The sequence below is a fragment of the Gopherus flavomarginatus genome, chromosome 3, assembly GCF_025201925.1.
Source record: "Gopherus flavomarginatus isolate rGopFla2 chromosome 3, rGopFla2.mat.asm, whole genome shotgun sequence".
Taxonomy (NCBI): Eukaryota; Metazoa; Chordata; order Testudines; family Testudinidae; genus Gopherus; species Gopherus flavomarginatus.
The window spans coordinates 24,528,147-24,553,484 of record NC_066619.1 but is presented as its reverse complement, the minus strand read 5'-3'; the positions used below and the strand labels follow the sequence as shown (position 1 = coordinate 24,553,484).

At 45.3% G+C, this 25,338-nt stretch overlaps 1 protein-coding gene across 5 annotated transcripts in view; it reads left to right on the top strand.

The window, feature by feature from the left end:
- The window catches only part of NPR3 (natriuretic peptide receptor 3), a 75,099-nt gene that overhangs the window by 3,275 nt on the left and 46,486 nt on the right, over positions 1-25,338 (top strand). For all 5 annotated transcript variants that reach the window (XM_050943805.1, XM_050943803.1, XM_050943802.1 and 2 more), the window contains 2 exons: positions 6,764-6,886; positions 10,765-10,931. In XM_050943805.1, coding sequence (XP_050799762.1) covers positions 6,764-6,886; positions 10,765-10,931 — 290 coding nt within the window. The remainder of the gene's footprint in view (positions 1-6,763; positions 6,887-10,764; positions 10,932-25,338) is intronic.

Below are 25,338 nucleotides of genomic sequence, written 5' to 3'. Positions count from 1 at the left end.
TAAGAGAGATTTTCGAGGCTATTTTGTTGTTTATACTGTGCTGCAAATATTTCATGTTCTGTGCTTTCAAGTGGCCACTCACAGTATCGGCAGGGTAGATCTTTTGTGTCGTTTCCTGTTTTTATTCAGATCGGAAAGTTTTCTCCGTTCAGGTCACACACTGATGGCTTTTAGGCTTTTAGTTCAGCACTGCGGTAGCTATCAAAGGAGCCAGTTATGCAAGTGGTTGGGGTGGGATATACACTGCAGAAGCTTTACACTGGCTCTGCTGTGTTACTCATTGAATATGTATGTCATCTGTTATGCAGAGACATCTCAAAGGGCAGATTTCACTGTTGGTCTGTGGCACTTTAGACTCATTGACTAATTCTGATTATGGATGTCTCTCTGTCTCTCTCCACACACACTCTCTTTCTCTACCAAATAATCTAAATGCCAGAGTAAAAGAACCATGGCATGTTTGTGTGGTGTGTTTGAGTATGAAAATTACATGTGGTTTCTGAGTAACCTGCTTAGAACTTGTAGGGAACTCTTCTTGAAATAATGTGGACATATAGTTCCTTTAAGGTTATATTTAAATATTAAAATGTATTGAGTCTTGCACCTCCTTACACCACGCTGAATTTGGCCCAGCATCCGAGATGTATGGTGTTTTGGCTGATCATCCTCATTAGCAGGGATTAATGCAGATAAGGGCAGTTGAGACCCTGGAGGTATTGGGAGAGGGAGGACACTTGAAAGGGGTAATATTTTGCCCAGCTGACTGTCACATGTTGAAAAGTTTGGGCATGATTCTGTTCCCAGTGAACCTACTGACTTAGATGAGAGCAGGACCAGCGCCTTTGGGGTGAAATCCTGGCTCTATTGAAATCAATTTGAATTTTGCCATTTACTTTAGCAGGGGTAGGATTTCACCCTTTTGTATTATGATGCTCTTTATTTATAGTAGAAATCTGATTTATTTCAAACAAGCTGCATTGCTAACAAGAGAGAAAACAATGTATCTGCCAAACTGCAGATTTTTAGATTGGACAGCAGACCTGTTGCTTATCCTGCAAGTTTTTGTTTTAGTGACTCTGCATATGTTCAAAGGTTGAGCAAAGAAGTTTTCTTCTCATCCTCATAAGTCTTACCATGGAGATTTTCTCCCCCCTCCGTCCATTGAGAAGGCCGGTTGGGTATTACATAAATAACAAAAACATTTTGTGGAAGCAGCTAGCAGGGGAACATGTGAATTCCTAATTCTTGCATGTGTGCAGTAATTTTGCCACCAACTGTTAGCAAAATATCAGGGAGATAAGTGTTTTGTAAAATATCTTCAAATAAATCATCCTTAGGCTGGATGAATTGATTATATATCATATAATAGCAAAAAGCATGAAACATAATAGAACAACCCACATATTTAGAATGCACTGGATTAAATGCAAACCTGAATTAATTACTTATTAATTTATTCATTTGGTACATAAGCATATTAAATAACATTTTCCTGCAACAGGCAATGCTAACCTGGGAATTTTTTTTGTTAATTGCTTGTTGAAAGAAAAACAACCCCCCCAACCCCCCCCCCCCACAAAAAACAAAGGTAGAAACATGTCAAAATATTCTAAGCATGCACTGTGCACTAATTGATAGTGGATCAAGTTAAAGAAACTCCTTCCCTAAAACTGACTGGAGAGTTAAATTTTAAAATATGCACTTAAAACTATTTTTTTTAACTCCCAGTTAAACAGAATCCTATTGAGTGAGTGATTTTTTTTTCAAAACAGATACAAATCATGCTCCATATAACCCCAGTGCAGTCACCACATGGTATATTTGTATTGATGCAGTGTATATACTTTAACACACGGTATATTTGTATTGATGCAGTGTGTGTGCTTTAGGACTTTGCACTGGTGATATAGCTACACTGGTGTGAATTTCATGAACTCACAGGGTCTATGAGATAATTGGTACCAACTGATGGATTTTTAATATCTCAGGAGAGCACTTAAGCAAGTGCTAAAGTTGAACAGAGACGAATTTAAGCACTAGTTTAAGTGATTTCCTGAATGAATAAGATGCAACAAATGATAAACTGCTTGGCTAGCCAAACTAGCCAAGCAGAGAAAAGCATTTTTAATTAACATAAGGTTTATGTCTCTGCTTTGTTTTCTTGATGATTAAAAGCATAATAATTCTATTTCAATAAGAAAAGTGTTAACCTGTAGCAAATGGAACTTGATTTCTTTTTGATTCTCTTCCTAATTGCATTATATATAGATAGCCACATTTTATTTTAACAAAGGGAATGGCGTTCTCTTCCATCAACTCATTCATCTTCAGTTTCATTCCTGTTTACAAGGGGAATTTCCATAATTTCTCATAGGATTATACTTTCAATTGATTGTTGCTTAATTTTTCATACATTTTGATTTTTTTATTAGAATGAGAGTGACAGTCACTGAAATCTTGATATAGACTCAAATTCTACTCATTTTACTCATGCAGATAGTCCCACTCACTTTCATAGCAAAAGAGAAGGGATTTACTTCAGTGGGGCTTATGCACATGTTTTAAGTTAAGAACCTGCTTATGTGGTCATTCATAAGTCTGCATTAACGAGTTAATGAATTTTAGTTTTCAGAATACACTTTTTACAATTTTCACACTAAGGTAACGTTTTAAAAATGTAGTTTGGAAACCAAAATTCCAGTTCCTGCAGCCTCCTGGATCGCACATCCATAACAGCATGGAGCACACCCTCCTGTTTTTGCACCCTCCTGGAGAGTGTGGGTGTTTCTGGACTGCTGCTACTGCATGGTGGCCATGTGTATGTAGCTCTCTGCACCTGGCACACCTAGTGACATGTACCAGCAGGATTGCCGTGCTGTGCTCAGTGCCGTTTGGGATACCATCCATGTGGTAGCATCATCCCACATGCTCTGGGTAGGGTCAAGCCCTAATACAGAAGTACAATACATTTTAAAAGTTATACCATGGTTATGGCCCTACCAAATTCATGGCCCATTTTGGTCAATTTCACGATCATGGGATTTAAAAAATCATAAATTTCATTGTTTCAGCTATTTAAATCTGAAATTTCACAGTGTTGTTGTTATGGGCGTTCTGACCCAAAAAGGAGTTGGGGGGGGGTCACAAGGTTATTGTAGAGTGGGTTGTGGTACTGCTACCCTTACTTCTGCACTGCTGCTGGCGACAGTGCTGCCTTCAGAGCTGGGCAGCTGGAGAGCAGTGGCTGCAGGCTGGGAGTCCAGCTCTGAATGCACAGCTGACACCGGCAGCAGCACAGAAGGATGGCATGGGATTGTATTGTCACCTTTACTTCTGCTTTCTACCCGCAGAGTTGGACTCTCAGTCAGCAGCCGCCACTGTGCGGCTGCCCAGCTCTGAAAGCAGCAGCACAGAAGTAAGGTTGGCAATAGCATACTATGCCAGTCTTACTTCTGCTGGCAGCGGCCCTGCCTTCAAAGCTGGACTCCCAGCCTGCAGCCGCTGCTCTCCAGCTGCCCAGCTCTGATGGCAGCAGCACAGAAGTAAGGGTGGCAATACCGCATCCCCGCCCCTCAAAACGACCTTGTGACTCCTCTGCAACTACCTTTTGGGTCAGGACCCCCAGCTTGAAAAATGCTGGTCTCCCCCGTGAAATCTGTAAAATATAGGGTAAAAGCACACAAAAGACCAGATTTCACGGGGGAGACCAGATTTTATGGTCTGTGACATGTTTTTTGTGGCCATGAATTTGGTAGGGCCAAATTTGGTAACCATGGTTGAGAAAGGAAGACAGCTTGACAAATATGAACCTAAGCCTTTGAAAATGATTCTTCCAAATCTTAATGTCACAAAAAATTACCATGAAAAGTGAGTGTTTATTACAACGATTGGCCATTTTATTTTTAATGCTTTTCCAGATCTAGTCAACTGGCTAAAGCTTTCAATTCAGCAATAATTAGTTTAACAAAACTCAGCAATGCTGGCTGAGGTCCAGATCCTACAAACACTTTAGCACATGCTTAATTTAAGAATTTGAGTAATTCCATTAATTTCAGTAAGACTACTCTATGTCCATAGAGTTAAGTACTGTGTAAGTGCTTGCAGGATCAAAATAGTAATATTGGAATTACTTTGATATGTATATTTTAAACTGAAGAAAGTATAAGAATTTAATTATATTTTCTACTAATTTACAAATGCAGACCAAATAAACATAGTTACATTTTTACTTCTTTTACATTTTTAAAAGCTTGCAAAAAATGACACACACACACACACACACACACACACACACACACATATCTTTGAATTTCATGGGTGTATTTCCTGTACACACGAAAAAACTGTAATCTTTGATATATTCCTGCTGTGCTAAAACCACATCCAAATAGTTAACATTTGTCCCCTCACATTCCTTTATCAGCTCTCAAACTACGACCTATCAACACATTTTAAAGCAGAAATTTTTCCACTCTTCATTCCTGTTAGTCAAGGTCATAAACTGGTGCAGGGGGAATAACTTCAATTTCACTTACAGGATGGGGATTTTATAGTAGATGTGAATTATGAAGGCAAAAGTCAACAGACGATTGGGAGGCAATTAGAAAGTGTTTTAAAAGAAAAACAGCTCACCTTTCCAATTAGGAACAGTGTGCCAAATTCATTCCTGGGGAAACCCAGAAAGAATTTGATCCCATAGGCTGTATTTGCTGATAATGATTCAGTAATTCCCATGCCAAAGTTTATATCAAACATGAGCTCTTTTTCCTCACCCCCACCCCCTCCAATGTAAGAGACTCACAATACTCATAAGTTATAGTTTGCTCTGGAAATTATTATACTAATCGACTACAGTCATTAAGGCAGACCTGTCCCTGGTGGAACTTCTCTGAAGTGTGTTGGGTTATGCCAGGGATGAATTTGGATCGTTATGCCTATAATGGAATAAACCTAGAAAAGAGAGAGAAGATGGATTGTGTGAGTAAAGATTTGGCTTGTGTGCAACTTTTATGTGAGCACAAGCACTTGACAAGAAAAACTGAATATGATTTTGATTGAGCTTTATTGTTTGGATGAAAATAGCTGCTTCCATTGTTGTAGCTTTACCATGGCATGGCAGTACTTCTTGAGAATATGTTATGTTTCTTTTTAGTCAGCGCACTGACAACTTTTGTTTTGATTTTTCTGATCAAATCTCATGGACCAGGCCATTAAACAAGCATACTTGTATCACACCAGACTGCCTTCTGTGCTTGCTGCATGTGTCGTCCTAGGAATGGGAACAGAATGCTCTGCCTGGACACAGACCTGCACATATTTAATAATTTAGCTAGTTTCACATGTGTTGTGAAGTTATATAGCAATTTGTCATATAGACTGTTTACTATGAGAGAAGTACACCTCTTGATGAAGGGGGAGAAGGAAATAGGTGATGTCGCCTTACATGCTTTGTATGCTGGGGAACTGGCCTATGTGCTAGGATCATTAAGCTAGTACAGAGGGGAAAACAGGGATTAGATCCATGCTTATACAGATCAAGTGGCTAGAAAAAAAAGGCAGCATGATGGAACAGCAACCATGTTCCTATAGGCTGGAATAGCAGCTGCAACCTGTTAGTGGCAGGTTGGGAAGTAGATTCTATCCCTGCAGTTTCTACTTAGCTCCCTGCACAAAGTCTCTTTACTCAAGTTATTGAGTGGGAAGGGATGAATTTCACCACATGCACAAAACGGGCTATTAACATGCCCTGGGAGTTTTTGACCAGACTTCGCTCTCAAGCTTATGGAGCCATCCAGTATCTTGTCTTTCTGCAGATCACTGGCACCAATTCTGACATATGGTAACAACAGTAGATTTCCATTGTAACCCCCTCCTCTCCAGCATACAGTACAAACCAGAATGCAAGTGTCCAGTTGCATCTCTGTATTTAGAATTTTGAAGTAATGTAAGTGTTGACTGGATATTACCTCTTGGATGATAGCATAGCTCTGATCTTCTAATCCGCTAGCACGGATAGAGTACCGCTGAATAATAGCGGATCACATTTTAGGATCCAAACTTTTATATGTCTTTTGGATCATTGATAAATGAGACCTTGAATCTTTTAACACTGTAACTGTTTTCAAGGTATTCAAAATGAAATTCTGAATGATAATTTTATCATTTTATGTCTTAATCTTGGAATAATTGCATATTCACTTGCAATAACAAGGCAGTGGATAGAGCTCTGAACTGGGAGTCAGGAGACCTGGGTTCTCCTGGTGCTGCCACTGACCTGTGGGTGACCTTGAGCAAGTTACTTCTCCACCTGTGCCTCAATTTCCCAATCCATAAAATGGAGATAATGATACTCCTTTGTATAGTGCTTTAAGATCTATTGATGAAAAGTGCTATATAAGAGTTAGATATTGTTGTTGTAATAAAAATTAAATGCACAATTAAACAAACCAACAAAAACCTCACCACATTACATGAATCAAGAATAAGATAGTATTTGGGCATAATTCTTTGCCCATTGAAGTCAATAGGATTTTTGGCGTTGACTTCAGTGGGTAAAGGATTGGCCTTTGGTATTTGTATGCCCCTGTCTCATGTAGGCTCCTTTGGAAATCCCAGATTTAATTGTTAGCCCTGTTCCCATGATTTTTAACATGTTGGGAGGACAGTTCAGGTCACTGTCTCTGGCAATGGACAAGCTTTATAATCTGTTCCCAGAGGTTTCAAGAACAGCTTCTTATCTCTGTTTTCCATTTTCCTCCACCAGTTGTAATAATGTGTGCCAGCGGTGACACAATAAGGAACATCATGCTAGTTGCTCATCGACAAGGAATGACCAATGGGGACTACGCTTTCTTCAATATTGAACTCTTCAACAGCTCGTCATATGGTAATGTTATTCCCACCCCCGCAGCTTGTTGCAAAACTTTCTGTAAACATGATAACATTTTTAGATTTGTTAGTCTTAAAATATAACACTATTCATCTTAAAATACACCACTGTCTCTCCCTGGCCCCGAGGTTACCCGCCACTTGAATTATGATATTAGCAAGACGGAAACCAGAAATTCTAGATTTAACTACTTCTGGACTAATCTGTGTGAAGAAGCTATGTGACTAAATGAGAGTTCTAAGGGTATGGCTATGGCTACACTTGAAACTTCAAAGCGCTGCTGTGGCAGCGCTTTGAATTGCGAGTGTGGTCGCAGTGCCCACAGCGCTGCACGTACTCCACATCCTCATGGGGTTTAGCTTGCAGCGCTGGGAGCCGCGCTTCCAGCGCTGCAGCACTGTTTACACTGGCGCTCTGCAGCGCTGTATCTTGCAGCGCTCAGGGGGGTGTTTTTTTCACACCCCTGAGCGAGAGAGTTGCAGTGCTGTAAAGCGCCAGTGTAGCCAAGGCCTAATACAGAAATTCCCTTACATTGTGGGAAAACTGCTTTCAGCAAAGACCTTTGTTATACAAGCCAGTTCTCACTACCTTCTATTCTATTGTGTGTGTTTGAATTCACAATAGGTTGCTCCAAATCCCAGTCTTGTGATTGCAAGTCTTGGGCCTGGAATAACCCAATCCCTGTTGTGGGCTAGACTGCACATGACTGACTGGGAGGTAGGCAGCAGTAACACAGTAAATCCCAGCACAGAGCGTCATTGTTAAGGTAGTGAGGGGTTGCCTAGATCACCAGCCAGGAAATCTTGATGCCTTAGGGCGAAATCCTAGTCCCACAGAAGTCAGTGGGAGTTTTGTAGATTTGTACACCTGCCAGTGGCTGGAAACCCTTGATCTAATATGTGCTCCAGTTTTTGATGTCACATAATTCCTGCAGAGACACGCTGCTATATTTAGCCTTGTAGTATCACCTGGCGCACAGAAGCACAGTCATGTTCACCCCAGTATAATATAGTCACATACACGTGATATGCTTATATTTTTTAATTGGTTCAGATTTCTGTGTCCCACACATCCATATACTAAAAGGTATCCTTAGGAGTTAAGGTAAATATTTCACAAAGGACTCAGCACCACAACCCCAGAGTTAAGGGAGCACTGTCTATCTGACTTCTTGGCAACTGACCAGTTTAAATAGCATTTCCTGAATAGTTTTTGTAAATAATTCCTAGGGGAAAAAACATTAGAAGGATCTTCTGTTCTTTTTTAAGTAGGGGCAAACTGACTCTGAAGAGAAATCTGTGCAACTGACTGTACACAAATTATTGTCAAATGCATAAAGTAAACAAACTGAACACAGAATGCCCATACCTCCTCTTAAAGTTCTAATAAACTTTGTGTTATTGGAAGTCTAAAAAGGTACAGAACTGTAAGACAGAATGTGATTTACAAGTAGTTATTGTTCCTGTAAGATAACAGTATCACACTCCTTTTTTGTTGTCCTTAAAGTTTTTTTATTTTAATCTGTAAAAAGACACATTAATTGTTGAGGCTGCAACAGTTGCGCTGCTTCATCAGAAAGTCATTTTAAGTGCTGCTCCCAGACTCCATGCCCAAAGCAATCTTTGGAAGAATTTGAAAGTGTGTAAAATTACTTTAGAAGCTCTGTTAAGTAACGGTAGCTTCTCTGTTTCCATTTACAACAGCTTTTCAAGTGAACATGTTTAGGTCAGACTGAGGTACAGAAGCGTGTTCACATTTAGGCCCAATATTACCTGAAACCCAGCTGTCTCTGGGAAAGCCAAGATCCAAAATGTGGCATATATGTGGGATTGGGGAACTATGCTTCTTAGAGCATGGCTTAATAATGTTTTGTGGCTGTCAGCTGTTGTCATGCTCTTTTCAGAGATCTTCTGTGTGGACCTCATGGTAGAACAAAGCTTTTGTGCTTGATTGAGTTACAGTGTAGAATGTGATAGCTGGCTGGAACAGTAGCTGAGAACCTCATGAGGAGATGAGACAAAGAATTGATTGAAAAAGAGAAGATAGATGGTCAATAAAAATTAAAGAGTTAAAAAAGGGTCATTTATGAATTTTGCTAAGATCATAATCCACAAGGGCTATAGAGATGCAGCACTTTCACAGCATTGTGCGTTGGTAAACAAACAACAAAGAGTCCCAAGCACAGCGGCCTTTCTCTGGGAAAGGAGAGAGAAAGGAAGGGAGCCACCATTTGACTTGGATCTCACCAAGGGCTAGACTGTGGCTTTGCCACGGGTCCTGTGTATAGAGTGACAAGCAGCTGCAGTAGCCCGGGAGCAGCACACGGAAAGAAATGTGCTTCTCAGAGGCCCTGTACCTTCATTGGTTCCCTCATGCTCGGTCAGGAAGAGGTGAATAACTTCCAGTGGCCTGTACTTCCACATCTCCCCAATGGCTTGGCTGCCATCACAATACACTGGGGAACAGAGGAGATGAAACGCAGGCTTCTCCCACTTTTTACCCACCTGCATGCCTGGATCCAGGGTCCGTGTAACCCACTCATGGCCGTAAGTTCTTTATCCCTCATCCATCCCTGTGCAAGCACATAGTCCCAAGTCAAGGCGGATAGAATGTTTGATACTTGGCTGCTACCATCTCTGGCATTCACTCCATCTCATCCATCTCCATTCCCTTCCCTTGGTCTCAGCTGACCTGCTTTCTGCCTGTCTATAAATCAACAAATTCCTTTAACCAGGCTGAATGACCACATCCTCCCTCATCTGAGGGTCCTGTGTGTCTCCGGATTCCAAACCTCAACAGCTACTTGTGTTCTGCAATTTTAGTCTTTGTACTTTTACAACTGGCTTTTAGTTCCAAAAATACAAATGACTGTCAGGCCTTTTAATTATTTTTAAGCATTTAAAAGCAAGTTGTTTAAGGACACTGTTATTCCCCTGGGGCCTCATTATTTATCAGTTCCATAGAACAGTCTTAGCACCTGATTCAAGGCAATAGGAGTCTTTCCACTGACCTCAGTGGGCTTTGAATCAGGTCCTTTGGCCTCAGCCAATGCACAGGAAGTACTCAGGACATGACAGGATCAGGGCCAGGAAGGCAAAGGTATTTAAACAAATAAGCTGTAATTGAATTTAAAAATCTCTGATTACTTGTAGTTGTTTCCTGAGTCCAGTCTCCCACCTGCTGTGTCATTGGGCAAATGCAAGTACAATATGTGCAATGGCACATTTGTAGTTGGGTGTTTGTTTTCTGCTAAGACAAACTGGGCCTATCGTGCAGCTAGTGTGCACGTGGCATTCCCATTGATTTCAGTGGGAGAGCTGGGTGACAAGTGGCTACAAGATCAGGCCCTCTGCGACATCATTCTTGGTAATTACTTTACTCTTCTTACTCTACTTAGACCTGACTTTGCTCAAAGTTTAAAAGGGAGTCAGTGGCACATTGACTGGGAACTGAACCCAGTTTTGTCTCCCTCTCACCTGTTCTAGCCCCTAGACAGCCTGCTTCTCTGTATTTGAGGATGTTATTTGCTCATATCTAGACTTGACTTCAGATGTTAAAAATGATCAAGCAAATATGGGAAGAAAACCTTATTGCTGACCATTCTGCTAGGCTGGGCTTCTGACTAAGGATCATAATCTGTATAATTATTTCAAGGGCATTATGCCAGTCCCCCTTGCTATCTTGTTCCCTTAGTATCATGAGGCACGTTGAATTCTCTTACATTAGCCTCACAGCACATATTGCACAAATGTGACAATATGTTGTACATTGCTGTCTACCCCAAGCAATGTATAGGGGATATTTAAGCAGAAAGGGAGAGCGAGCCCTTTATGCAAACTAGCCTGGAATTGTAAATATTTTTATTTCTCCCTTAGGAAATGGCTCGTGGAAGAGAGGAGACAAACATGACCTTGAAGCAAAGCAAGCCTACTCATCCCTCCAAACAGTCACTCTACTGAGGACAGTGAAACCTGAGTTTGAGAGGTTTTCCATGGAAGTGAAAAGTTCTGTTCAGAAACAAGGTCTGAACGAGGATGATTACGTAAGTACTTGATTATGAGCCTAGGGCTTTTACCATCCTCAAAAACAGGCTCCTGATTAAATCAAAGGTGACAAAGTGTCCTATTCTGAATCTGTCAAAAACACCTGGGTTCAGTTGTGAAATTCACTGTTACTTTGTGAACTCTCTCTGGTAAGATGTTTTTCTCCCTGGCTAAAGAAAATTGCTCTTTATGTTTGTCCATAGTCATAAGGGAGTACACAGTAGGAGGGCCAGCACTTCCATCGTTCATCACACTCCTTTTATTGGTAAAATATTTTTTTTGTTCTTGATTTCTGTATTCTCTGTCTCACTCCAACTCTCCCTCATGCTTTTTCACTCTAGAGAAATGGGGTTTCAGCAGGTTGTGCTATCCTGTTGTATCTGGTAAACTGAACTTTTCTTATTCTTAAGGAGAGTTGTGCCCTACTTCCCAGCGTACCAGGCTAAACTTGTCTGTGCGGTTTTAACCATCCAAATACCCACTGGAGGTATTCCACAAATCCTGTCAAGTATTTTAAATCTGGAAGTACCACAGTGCTGCAAAGAGGGAAGTAAAATACTATATTTCTTGTTACCGTTCACCTCTAGAGGAAGATGCTTCTGGGAATTAGCATAGAGTATCAGAAACACTGAAAGGATAGTGCTCTAAGATCATTCCTAGATGTGTCATCTTTGAGATGAAGATAGGAGGAGTTCACAGCACAATACACACATACAGTTGCCTGCATGCTGGTGCAGGTACTTCGCTCCCTGTGAAGGAGGAACTTTCCATGTCCACTTAAAAACCCCTGATGTGGCTAGAAGAGAATGTGGCCACATGAGAGCTGAAGCTCATACGGCTCCAGAGGAACATGGTGAGGATGTCAATCCATTGCAGCGACAATGCCGTGCAAGAACTTTCCCACCATCGCTACTACTGGAACTAAAATTACCACATTTACACAGGAGACCAGTGAAATTGGAAAGTCAGGAAAAGCTACTTGTTTGATACAGTCATACACTATTTTATGTTGTTTTTATATTGTTTAAAGGATTGGCATTAATTGACTTCTGTAAAAAAAAGGAAAGCAGAAACAGTAAATATATATTGCTTGAAAACTCAGATTTTGAGCAGAAACATAAAGTCTGAAACAAAAGCTATGCTAATGTGCTTGCTGAGTTAACAAACAGGAGGTCTTTCCTGCACGGTATTGTACAATATCAGTCGTTTTCAGAAAATCTGCACTCAACCAACCATAGAACAGCTCTCTCTGAAAATCTATCACCGATTTGTGCTTTTAGGTACTGGGGAGGGTTATTTGGAATGAAAAGCCTTTTTGATTCAGTTACCCGGGGGGGTTACAGTCATAGTTTGGGTCATAATTCCATGAAACATACAAATGCAGACTGAATCCTGGAAAGCCTGGTTCACACCTTACTGCTGCAATGAAACAGAAAGCATGACTGAGTTCAAATAGTGCTCCAACCAAGGGCACAGGAGGCCCATTCAGATTTGCACATCTTTTTGCAGATGAAGTTATAAGACAACACAACTCCCATAGGACATGGGGATAATGACGCCTTCCAAGGAACTTTGAGATCTGTTAAGGGGAGCGACAAACCCTGATTCCCACCAACTGGAACCGAAGACTTGCCCTGGTAGCCCCACCAGTCAAGAGCGGCCAGGCTAACGTTCAGAAAGCAAGAGCAGCCGAATGGCTGGGAGAGCCAGTGAAGCCAGGAGCATGAATGTTATCTGTCCAGCTCACAGGCTGAGGTGGGTGAATTAGGGAGGACAGTTTGGAGGAAGAAGGAGAGGCACTCTGTGGTTCTGTAGGACATGGAGCCCGCTTCAAAGATCTGTTTGGAGGACCATGCGTGTATCAATTCAGCGTTGTGTTAAACACCTGGTTAGAATTACATTGCCAACAAAATATGAGTCCTATTATAATATGCAGAATTTGCATAATGTGTGAGAGAGATCAGCAAGCTCCCTCATGCTAGCAAACACATGCGTTTTTTGTTGGCTAACTTATTCTCCAAATAGAAGATTCCCTGTAAATACATCCATGTTGCCAACTGTTCTTTGTTCACTTTTATCAGACCTTAGCTGTTCGAGCAGTCAGATCTCCGTGCTGATAACATTCCTTGGTTGCTCTGCACAGTACAGACTCAGGTGACCCCAAAGCTCTCTTGTATTTTGCTCAGAGCAGGGGCTCAGAGCTACAGGGAAAAGGGGGTTGGCTTCAAAGACAAGTTCAGTGTGTACTGAAATTTGTACTATTACTTACCGTGCTATACAGATCTACTCAAAAACCTTCCCACATCAGTTTATCCTCATGATTTTTTAAAAAATAAACAATTTTAAGGGATGCTACCAGGTTAATTATCATTATGTGTCACTAACACCTGAGAGCATTCAAAAATGAACAGATTTTAGTAGTCTTAATTTACGACCATTTGTGATACCATTTATTTTTTGCAGTCACTCAGCGTGGGCAATGAAAACAGACTGGGCAGTTTCCCCTATATAATTCTCATGCACCAGCACACTACAGCAATGATTGGGTTGCAGACACTGCAATCAGTTGCAGACACTGTTACAATCCAATTTTTAAAAAAATGTAAATTAAGAAAAGTTATATTTTTGTAAAATTGTGAAAGAAGAAAAAGCAAAACAAAAACTAAGGATCTGACTAAGGGCCTCATCACCCAGCCCTCTTCCTACCTGCATGGAAGGGAAAGGGGATGCCAGCTTCACTGTATGCTGGCCTTTGCTACTCCAAGAGAGTTTCCCTCTGTGGAGGCTTCCCAGCATTCAGGCTCTGTGGACTGGGAGGAGGTGGGGATGTCTCTACGCTACTGGATTTTTCTACACATGATTTTTCTACTGGGGAAGGTGGGCATGTTACTGCAGGTGGAATCTTGCCTGCAGTGGATTACAGGGATGATCAATGGGTGTTTGAGTGCAATTCTCAGCTGCTTCTGCATGTGGCAAACCATGTGTCCCAGTGTAAATATCCAGGGAAACTCTGAATTGTAAAACAGAGTATCCACTTCTTTGTGCTGGGTTTTCCAGCATATGGGAGAATGAAGCTCTTAATGTGTGGCTTCATTTATCTGACAGTGACTCTGATAAAAAAAGAGATTCGTTAATACGGCATCTTGTCCTCAACTCTTGCCATGGTAAACTCCAAGGGCATTATTAGACTACATAGAAAAAACATAATAAAAATGGAGAAAACATAACAGCCAATAGAAAGGATAGAAAAACAGGAGGGGCAAAGCACATAGCAGTTCTCAGACTGGTGGACATGTTTGTGGCCAGTCAAGAGCTAGCAGCTCACATGGCACTGGCCCTCCTTGTTTCCAGCTGGTACATTTCACAGAAAGAAGCTAAAAATACACAAAACATTCCTGATGTTGCTTTTCCATGTAAGCAGTTCTTATCATTGTTAAGTACCATCCCTATAATCAAGAATGGTCCGTGCCAACCTGACCGTGCGGAGGTGTCCAGGAGACAATCTCGCTGTTAGGATGAAGTCCAAAAGGTTTGGGAATCCTTGTCCTGGATGAATTTCTTTAAGCAGTCTTTAACTGATCACTGGTGACAGTCAGAAAAGCAAGTGGTAGAGAGTTTTTAAGAAGGCACTAGACAGTTGGTTCCTAAACTTTTTAATAAAGCAACCCGCCAGCTGCATTGTGTCTTTTTTTTTTTTTTCCCCAAACCCCAGCAATACCATAATTCCAGCCTGACTGTTGGAGAGGGAGCCAACCCTGCACTCACCCTCTAGCAAAGGCTCCTGTCCCATGGGGCTGGGCCTCGCTTCCCATTCTGGTGTTGGGACCTGGTGCTTAGCTTCTATTTATCTACCTAAATAACAGAGATTCTTCCCCAAAAGCCCAGCACCCAACATGCTGCTTTTAGGAAATATGGCCATTTATTTTGGTTTCTAAATGGGATCTGAGCTCTTCTGATAATCTGGTCTCCAACCTCAATCCTGCTACCCCATTGCCAAAGTCCAATTGACTTTGGTAGGTGTAGGATTAGCTCCTAGAGCAGGCTAAGCTCCTGTAGAAGTTTATCTGGATTTGCTTGGATATGGGCTATGGAATCAGGCCCTTAGTAGTTGAAACTTCTCAACAATCCATCTGGAATGGATAGTCAGAATTAGGGACAGTAAAGCAGCCTAACATTACTAGCTAAGATATTGCCTCTGTCATAGTCTGGGAGCTAAACAAGGTATCAGTCAGCTACTTACAACATGCTCTGAACACTTGTAGAGTGATTTGAGATGCTTGGATTAAAGGCATAACATGAGAGCGCTAAGATAAATGTGCCAGAGACAGCAATGGGAGTGGTTTATTTGATACCAGCATTTGCAACTGCCTCTGGATTGGGGTGAGACTAATTCCAGACAGACATGTTGGTTAAAAAATATTTAGCAAGAAAAGACGGTTACTCACCTTTGTAACTGTTGTTCTTCGAGATGTGTTGCTCATATCCATTCCAGTTAGGTGTGTGCGCCGCGCGTGCACATTCGTTGGAAAACTTTTACCCTAGCAACTCAGTGGGCCGGCAGGTCGCCCCCTAGAGTGGCGCCATCATGGCGCTTGATATATACCCCTGCCGGCCCACCCGCTCCTCAGTTCCTTCTTGCCGGCTACTCCGACAGTGGGGAAGGAGGGCGGGTGTGGAATGGATATGAGCAACACATCTCGAAGAACAACAGTTACAAAGGTGAGTAACCGTCTTTTCTTCTTCGAGTGATTGCTCATATCCATTCCAGTTAGGTGAATCCCAAGCCTTACGTAGGCGGTGGGGTCGGAGTGAAATGTGGCAGCATGAAAACTGCTGAGCCAGAGGCTACAGCATCTCTTGACTGTCGAACCAGGGCATACTGCGAAGCAAAGGTATGGACCGAGGACCAATGGAGCTGCGCGACAGATCTCGTGGGTAGGAACACGAGCCAGCAAGGCGGCAGATGAAGCCTGAGCCCTGGTAGACTGTACGATGATGTGGCTTGGGGAAATATGAGCCAAATCATAACAAGTGCGGAAGTCCGCCATCACCCAAGATGAGATCCTCCGAGAGGAAAACAAGCAAGCCCTCCCTTTGGCCCGCTACCGTGACAGAGCTGGGGCACCTTACGAAATGGTTCTGGCAGCGCAATATAAATGCGAGCACTCCACAGATGTCCAAGGAGTGCAATGGTTGTGCCCATTGCGTTGAGCTGTGGGTAACATGAAAGGCCGAAACCACCTTAGGGAGGAAAGCTGGGTGCGGTCATAACTGCACCTTGTCTTTGTGAAACCTAGTGTACGGCGGAACCACCGTAAGAGCTCTGAGCTCGGAGACCCGTCTGGCCGATGTAACAGCTACGAGGAAAGTTGTCGTCCAAGACAGGTATAGCAGAGGGCCAGTCGTGAACGGCTCGACTGGGGGAGACATAAGTCTGGTTAAAACTAGGTTGAGGTCCCAGGTTGGGGCTGGGCGGCGCACCCGAGGGTGCAAGCTCTCCAAGCCCTTGAGGGATCTCAAACCCATAGAGCGTGAGAACACGGAACGTCCACCTTAGCCAGGCTGGAAGGTAGAGATGGCTGCTGAGTGTATCCTCAGCGATGATACCGCCAGGTCCTGCCGCTGAAGGCCAGAGGGCAGGCCAAATAGAGGGGATCGAGGCCTCAGCCGGAGCAAGATTGAGCGTATTGCAGCTGTAGACGAAACGCTTCCACCTGGCCCGGTATGTTGACCAGGTGGAAGGCTTCCTGTCACCCCGGCTCAGTTACGCAGCAGCCACACCGTGAGGCGAAGAGGCTGCAGGTCCGAGTGACGAAGCCTGTCGTTGCCCTGAGTGATGAGGTCTGGGTGAGGTGGCAGGGTAATTGGGTCTGTTATTGACAGGCCGAGCAACGTGGTACATCAGTGCTGCCTGGACCACTCTGGAGTGATCATGATGATGCGCGCTCTGCCCCTGCGGAGTTTGAGCAGGACCTAATGAACCAGTGGGAACAGTGGGAAGGCATAATGGAGTTGGCCTTTCCACGGCATCAGGAATGCGTCCAAGATTGATCCCGAGGAGGGACCTTGGAAGGAGCAGAACATCTGGCATTTTCTGCTCTCGCGGTGAGCGAACAGGTCTATGTGAGGAAACATCTCCACTTCTGGAAAGCAGAACGCCTCACATGGGGCAGAGTGATCACTCGTAAGACAGGAAAGACCTGCTGAGTCAAAGCGCCAAGACGTTCCGAACGCCTGGAAGAAAGGACGTCACCAGCTCCATCGAGTGGGCCATGCAAAAGTCCCGGAAATGGATGGCCTCCTGACAAAAGGGGGGGAGGACCATGTCCCTCCCTGGATATTTATGAAGCACATGGCCGCTGTGTTGGCTGTAAACACCGAGATACAACGGCCTCGCAGCTGCCGCTGGAACCCCTGGCACGCCAGGCGGACTACTCTCATTTTTGGGGCATTGATGTGGAATGCCAGCTCCCGAGAAGACCAAAGGCCTTATGCTCGGAGGTGACCATGAGCACTTGAGCAGAGAGATGACGCGTCCGTCGTCAGGGGCAGCGAGGGCTGGGGCGGATGAAACCGCATCCCTGCCCACACCAGGGAGGGAGTTAGCCACCACTCTAGGGAGCCTAAGGTGCTCGAGGGAACGGTGACTACCATGACCATTGGCTCCCTGTCCGGGTGGTACGCCGAGGTGAGCCGGACTTGGAGAGGACGGAGGCGGAGCTTGGCGTGTTTGGTTACAAACTTGCGGGCAACCATGGACCCAGGAGACTGAGACAAGTACGAGCCGAGGTCGTTGGGAAAGCCTGCAGACCTCAGATGATAGTTGCCATCGCCTAAAACCGCAGTTGTGATAAGCAGGCTCCGGCTAGGTAGGAGACCAGGATAGCCCCTAGGAAGTCCAACCTCTGCGTGGGAACCAGAGTGGATTGCTCTATAGTAATCATCAGGCCTTGACCTGTGAATAAGACCGTGACGATGCCCACGCGCTGAGTGGTTTGTGTCTCAGAGTCTCCTCGGATAAGCAAATCGTCCAGATACGGAAAAACGCATATCCGACATCAGCGAAGGTAGGTGGCGACTATGGCCGTAAACCAGAAGTACTGACAGTTGGCTAGAAAGCGGAGGTATCTCCTGTGCGGAGGGAAGATGGCGTTGCGAAAGTACGCGTCCTTCATATCCAGGGCGGCATAGTAGCCCCCAGGAGGCAAGGATGGAATAATGGTTCCCAGGGATACCGTGCGGAACTTCAACCTTATCCTAAACCGGTTGAGTCCGTGCAGGACTAGGAAGGTCTGAGACCTGCGTTCGAGTGGGGGACTAGGGCATAACGGGAGCAAAACCCCTTGCCCCTTTCGTCCATCGGCGTCTGCACCTCTTGTACGAGGAATTGCTCGTGAGAGGGGTCCCTGAAGGGGGACAGGGCTGGAACAAATTAGAGGTGGTACCTATGCTCCACCGTGCGCAGGATCCAGCGATCTGAAATTAACTGGGGCAACGCCAGGAGAAAGCGGGATTGGGATCCCGGCCTGTGACTGGTACACCGCCCTCAGGCGCACCTTGGAAGGTTCGTCTTTGGTCCCAGTGGTAATTGCGAGGGACCTTGACCTTGGCTCTTTAGGGGTCCTGACGTTCGTCTGCGACCACCTTGGCCTCGCCGTTTGCCAAAGTCCTGTCTCTGGCTAGGCACAGAGTATGGCGGCTGGGGACAGAAAGGCCTGCATTTAGTCGCTGGCATATGCATGCTGAGAGAGCGCATTAGGACCCTATTGTCCATCAGGCTTGGCAGCCTGGGGCTGTCTTTGCCGCGAAAGGCCTTTACCAACAAAGGGTAAATCCTGAATGGCATACTGCAGCTCCGGCCGGAGGTTTGAAACCTGAAGCCATGAGATGCACCTCATGGCGACACCAAAGGCCAGAGTCTTGGCTGCAGAGTCTGCTGCGTCCAACGAGGCCTGGAGGGACGCTCTGGGTACCTTTTTTCCCCCGTCCTCCAAGACGGCAGTGAACTCTTGGCGGGAGTTTTGAGGGAGAAACTCCATAAACTAAACTACCTTCACCCAGGTGCTATAATTATCGCAGCTAAGCAAGGCTTGTTGCTTTGCTACCCAGAGCTGCAGGGCTTCTGCAGAATACACCTGGCGGCCAAACAGGTTCATTCGCCAAGCCTCTTTCGGTTTAGGGGCTGGCGCCCGCTGGCCATCGTATCAGAATCGTGGTCCTGAGCATAAGATCTGCGCATGTGGGATGACACGGATGCGTGTCCGGATGGCCATGGAGGTACTAAAAGAAGGCACAGGCAGAGTCTCTGACTCTATCGGACCTTGCCCAACTCGGCACCGGGAACCGGCACCGGGAGACGTACCGGTACCTGAAACGAGATCCAGACCCGCAACCAGAATGGTGCCTGGAGGTCGACCGAGATCTCGAGGCTCGGGGAGAGGCTACAGGAGTCAAGGTACCTGTCGCGGTGCCGGGAGTCGGAACGGTGCCGATAGCGGGTCGGCGAACGGGATACCGACCGGTGCAGCGAGTGCGACCAGTACCGATGAGGAAAACAGCACCGGGACTGCAAGTGGTGTCGGGCGTGCCGACAGGATCTGGAGTGTCTGCGGGACCGTGATCATGAACGGTGCCGCTCTGCTGTGCTGACAGAGGACGGTCACATGAAGAGACTGTATTACCCGCACCGGCGGTGCCGGGGTCAGGCAGCATCGACTCTGTCATGGCAATGAGATCCCTCGCCGTTGGTAATGTCTCCGGCGTGGAGGGAACAGCAGGCTCAACCACAGTGCATACTTTGGAGCTGTCAGGCACCGGATTCGACGGCCCTCGTGGGACCGGGATCGACGGTACCGAGGTCGTCAGAGCTTCGGTAGGTGTCGGTGCCGGGCGATCCGAGTTAGATGAGCTGTCTGGCTGCGGTGCCGTTGGCACGGAAGCAGCAGGCGCAATAAGCTCAACCACGGCGCGCGCCGGGGAGCCGTCAGGCACCGGATTTTACGGCCCTTGTGGGACTGGAATCGACGGTGCCGACGTTGTCGGTGCCTCAGAGGTGTTGGTGCTGGGCAATCCGACTTAGACGAGCTCTCTGGCTGCGGTGCCGTTGGCACGGAAGCAGCAGGAGCAGTAGCTCAACCACGGCGCGTGCCGGGGAGCCGTCAGGCACCGGATTCTACGGCCCTTGTGGGACCGGGATCGACGGTGCCGACGTCGGTGCCGCAGCAGGTGTCGGTGCCGGGCGATCCGACTTAGACGAGCTCTCTGGCTGCGGTGCCATTGGTACGGAAGCAGCAGGAGCAGTAGCTCAACCACAGCGCGGGCCGGGGAGCCATCAGGCACCGGATTCTACGGCCCTTGTGGGACCGGGATCGACGGTGCCGACGTCGTCGGTGCCGCAGCAGGTGTCAGTGCCAGGTGATCCGACTTAGACGAGCTCTCTGGCTGCAGTGCCGTTGGCACAGAAGCAGCAGGAGCAGTAGCTCAACCACGGCGCGTGCCGGGGAGCCGTCAGGCACCGGATTCTACGGCCCTTGTGGGACCGGGATCGATGGTGCCGACGTCGTCGGTGCCGCAGCAGGTGTCGGTGCCGCAGCAGGTGTCGGTGCCAGGCGATCCGACTTAGACGAGCTCTCTGGCTGCGGTGCCGTTGGCACAGAAGCAGCAGGAGCAGTAGCTCAACCACGGCGCGTGCCGGGGAGCCGTCAGGCACCGGATTCTACGGCCCTTGTGGGACCGGGATCGACGGTGCCGATGTCATCGGTGTCGGGCAATCCGACTTAGACGAGCTCTCTGGCTGCGATGCAGGTGGCACGGAAGCAGCAGGAGCAGGGGGCTCAACCACGGCGCGTGCCGGGGAGCCGTCAGGCACCAGCAGGAATTGTAGGCTCTCTCGACCTCGGAGGAAGGGAGCGGTGCCGAGTCGACTTCGGTGCCGGCGACGGCCGGTGCCGAAAGGCCTTGGCAGTACCGGTGGGGTCCGGTGCCGAGGAGGCGCTTCTGCCAGCCGCTTGATCATCGCTCGGTGCCAAAGGTGGAGGGGTAAGTGAAAGTCCCGCTCCTTTTTGTTCTCGGCTTAAAAGCCTTGCAAATGGGGCACTTAGCTGTCAAGTGCGATTCCCTCAGGCACTTCAAACAGGAGTCGTGTGGATCTCCCTTCGGCATCGGCTTCTGGCAGGCCGAGCCCATTTTAAAACCCGGTGAGCCGTGCATGGGCTCCGGCACCGGGTTCATGGAAGGGGCTACTTCCTGAACCCCGCTAACAATTACTAAACTAACTATGTTAGCAAAGAAAAAACGTATAACTATACAAATATATATATAAAAGGATTATAACTGCATAACTATATACGAGAACTACGAGTAGCTAGGGAAGTGGAGGTCAGCTAAGCCGCGCTCCACTGTTCCAACGACCGACACGGGCGGTAAGAAGGAACTGAGGAGCGGGTGGGCCGGCAGGGGTATATATCAAGCGCCATGATGGCGCCACTCTAGGGGGCGACCTGCCGGCCCACTGAGTTGCTAGGGTAAAAGTTTTCCGACGAATGTGCACGCGCGGCGCACACACCTAACTGGAATGGATATGAGCAATCACTCGAAGAAGAAACAGTGTTTCAGTCCATTTTTATTAAATAACACTAAACACTTAATGCACTGGCTTAAGGCTTCAGTTTGAAACTTCTTAATATTACCTCTGTTCCTGGCTTGGGGGTAGAATTCAATAAATGCTGTTTTTATATCTAACCCAGTATTCTGAGCTGGGATGATTTTATAACCTTGGATATTTGCTCTTTTGAGGTTAGCAGACCACCCATGGCTTGTTTTTTCTTCTTATTTAAAAGCTGAAAATTTAACTAATTAAATAAACATTCCTACTGTGTTAACGGCACAGCAGCATTGTTTGTGGGGAAAGATGTGTGGGGTTTTTTCTTATCCACTGTCTTCTTCCCAACACTCACAATGAGCACCAGGAAAAGGAAACTGAAGTTCAATTTGCCTGCAAAGCTATCTCACTCAAAGAATGTGAACAAAGTAAAAGCTAAATACATTATTTAGATCAGCTAGGCACTACCTTTTAAAAAGTGACAATCTATTATTTTTAAGGGTTTAAGTCTTCTAAATGAGAAATGGCCCAGAAGGGATGCCTCTAAAGCAACTTTTAGGGCTTCACCAATTATCTACAAAAGCTATGTGGGAGGTAGCAGTAGACAGCAGTCATAAAGTTTATCACTTCATCCATAACATCCGTGCCAGACTCTTCCCCCATGTGTATTGCCTTACATCATCCTTTAATTGGGATTGTACACGCACAAAGATTAGGGAGGGGGGAAGTAAGCAATTCAGTATAGTCACTGAGAGAGACAGGAAAAATATAACATATTCAATGGTGTATGTCCCATTTGTCTTTCTCAGACCCAGCCAGGCAGGATAAATGCACAGGCAGGCTTTTGTGTCTCTTTTGACTGCATCAGAATAGGAAAGGGTTGGAGGGGAGGGGGGTTATGCCTCTGCCAGGGAATAATTTGTTCAAATGAATAGGTTTATTCAGCGCCTAGAGTGCTTTGCTAATTGTGTTTGAAAGAATAAAAGCAAATCTTATGTTGCTTTTAGTAGCAAGAAAAAAATGAGTTCACATGCCATCTTTTTAATACAAAGATTAATTCTATCAACAAAACATAATTTGAAGTCAATGGGAGTTTTCCCACTGATTTTAATAGGAGCAAAGTTGGACTCCTGATTGCTAAGTTTTCTGGGTTTAGTAGCCACTCCAGTTTTTTTGTTTTTTGTTTTAATTAAAGATATTGCCTTTACTGCTTCCCTAATGATGGGAAAGACTAATCTCTTGAGTATATTTGGTTCTTAAACAAAAATACCGAATATTGGTAAGTTGACGAGTGCCAGAAAATATAAAAAATGAAATGAATTAGTCTTCCCTCTTATTGTTGATGTCTGTTTAGTTTTTCTGCGGGAGCAGAGAGAGTAGAGTGTGTCTCGGGATATTTTTGAAGTTGTTCAACTGAACCAGTTAGTACAAAAGTTATGACTTATAATAAAAACATTGGATTCACTGGAATGTCCATGGTTAGCATCGTTAGTCTTATATACTTGTATATTTCCCATAGGTCTCCAGTCTTTTTACTTTGATTTCACAGATTTCATTTTAGTAAACAGACATACGCATTTACCTCTATGAAATATCAGAATGCAGGCAGGATACTCTTTCTTGAAAATACTTGCCAGATATGTATATTATATTCCACTAACAAGAAGTTAAGATGTTGAAACTTGCAGGACTTTTTAAAGCATTATGCTTATTGCATTACCAAAAGCTAATATTGGGCCATATCCTGCTTCTATTTCAATTCACAGGAATATTGCCATTGATTTCAAAGGAGCACAGGATTGGGCCTGTTCTCTTTGAACTAGAGCAGATCAAGAATATATAGCTCATTTTGCACAAACTGACATTTAAAAAACTCCAGAGCATTCACTAACTGACTTTTCTAGAAGCCAGTAAGTACATCCACTACAGTTCATAGTCCCAAAATAACTTACGAAAAATAACATGCAACTGGAAGTTCTTTATTTAATGGCACAAAAATCTAAGACCAGCAAAGATGAGGTCATTTGAACAAAAAGTCTTCGGGGATTTAGGTGATAAAGACCTCAGCAGCAGGAAATATGGTAGCAAATAGCAATTCAGTGCCAAAAAAAAAAGCACAAGGTGGCCGTTTGATCCCTTTTCCCCCCAGGATAGAAGTGCTTGTCTCAATGGGTATTCAGAGATGTTGCAGCGCTGGGGGCTCACATTCCAGCTACTGGAGAGGATTGCTTTTATGAGCAGAGCTGCAGTCAGCTATGTTGGACTAAGATTTCAGCATGAGGGAATTTACTGGAGTCAAATAGTTTGAGGTTGTTTTTTGTTTGTTTGTTTTTTTTAGAGATGCAACAGAAAATGTTCAGTTGCAAATTATGGCCCTGACCTTCAAATCTGCTCATGTGGGCAGACCTGAATACCCATGATGAGGCCCAAATAGAGACAAGAGGCTACCTGTGCTGAGCCTTTAGGCACTCTGGGCTAGATCCTCAGCTAGTAAAAAATCAGTGTCCACTGATTTCAGTGAAGCTAGTCTAAATTACACCAGTTGAGGATCTGACTACCTGACAGAAAGGGGAGTGGAGGCTGCAGTGGGGTCAGCCACCTCCCATGCACCCCCTCCTGACATGGGGTCATATTTCTGGCAACCTACCTCAGTTTCCCCCTCAAGGGGCTTCTTAAACTCCACACAGGCTTTTCTCACCTATTCACCACCCTTTCTTGGGGGTCTGAGTTTAGTCAGATAAATAAAGTTCCAAAATAAAATTCAAAGTTCCAAAACACAGCCCGTCAGTTTTACCTTCTTGTCAGGTCACTCCCAGGCTTTTCCTGCCCATAATTTCAGCAGGGAAACGTGACGCCACTGGTCTTTCTGCTAGAGCCTGCTCACTCCCAGCAGTCTCCAACCCACTCGACTCCCCAGGCCTTCCTGCCTGGGGCGTTTCCTGCTTGGACAGGCCACTTCCAGGCCCTGTCTGGTTGGAGCCTCAGGTTTCTGGCTTTGCCTTCCCACTCCAAGCCCCGTGGTATCAATAGGGTAATCATATTTCATGTTCCCAAAAAGAGGACACTGCTGGAGGGGGAGGAGGAGATGGAGGGGAGGGTACAGTTGGGAGATACCTGCAGCAGAAGCACTGGAGTTTGGCTCTCTGTCACTGTGGCTGGCACAAGCCCAGGATGCAGTGACAGCCATCAGTCAGCGACTTCCTGTGGGAACTTTTCCCAGGGAGGGGCCTGGGTGGGCGGGATCCAGCAGCTGTGGCTTGCAGGGGAGGGACCAATTGAGAAGGGGACCAATCAAAGCTCTTTCTGAGCTGCCACTTATCTGCTCTGCAAAAACTTGTGACATTTCCTGTTATTTGAAAAATCCCCCCAGACAGAGAAAGGAACTCAAAAAAGGGGCCAATGTCTGGGAAAACCTAGACATATAGTAACCTATTCAGGGTCTTCCCTGCTGAAGCCTTTCTCACTTCCTACAACGTCCTGAATTTCCACCTTCACCATAGCAACCTGCTATCCTTTATAGGGAATTACTTGATCCAATCCAAGGATGCCTCTTCAGTAGTTCAGGTTGGCTATCTCTAAGCTCTGCAGCATTTAGAGGGCAAGCCATCTGTCACAGGGGTGTTCTAAGAATAAATAGATATTATTGGTCCTATGCTGTATTTGTGATGTTATGCCACATGAACATTTTTATTTACCAAGCACTGACTCGGTGCTTCGTGCAGTTTTACAAATCACAGCGAGAGATCCAATCCCTGTCTCAGAGTTTATAATGTAAGTCCTTGATTCTTCTAACACTTACATAAATA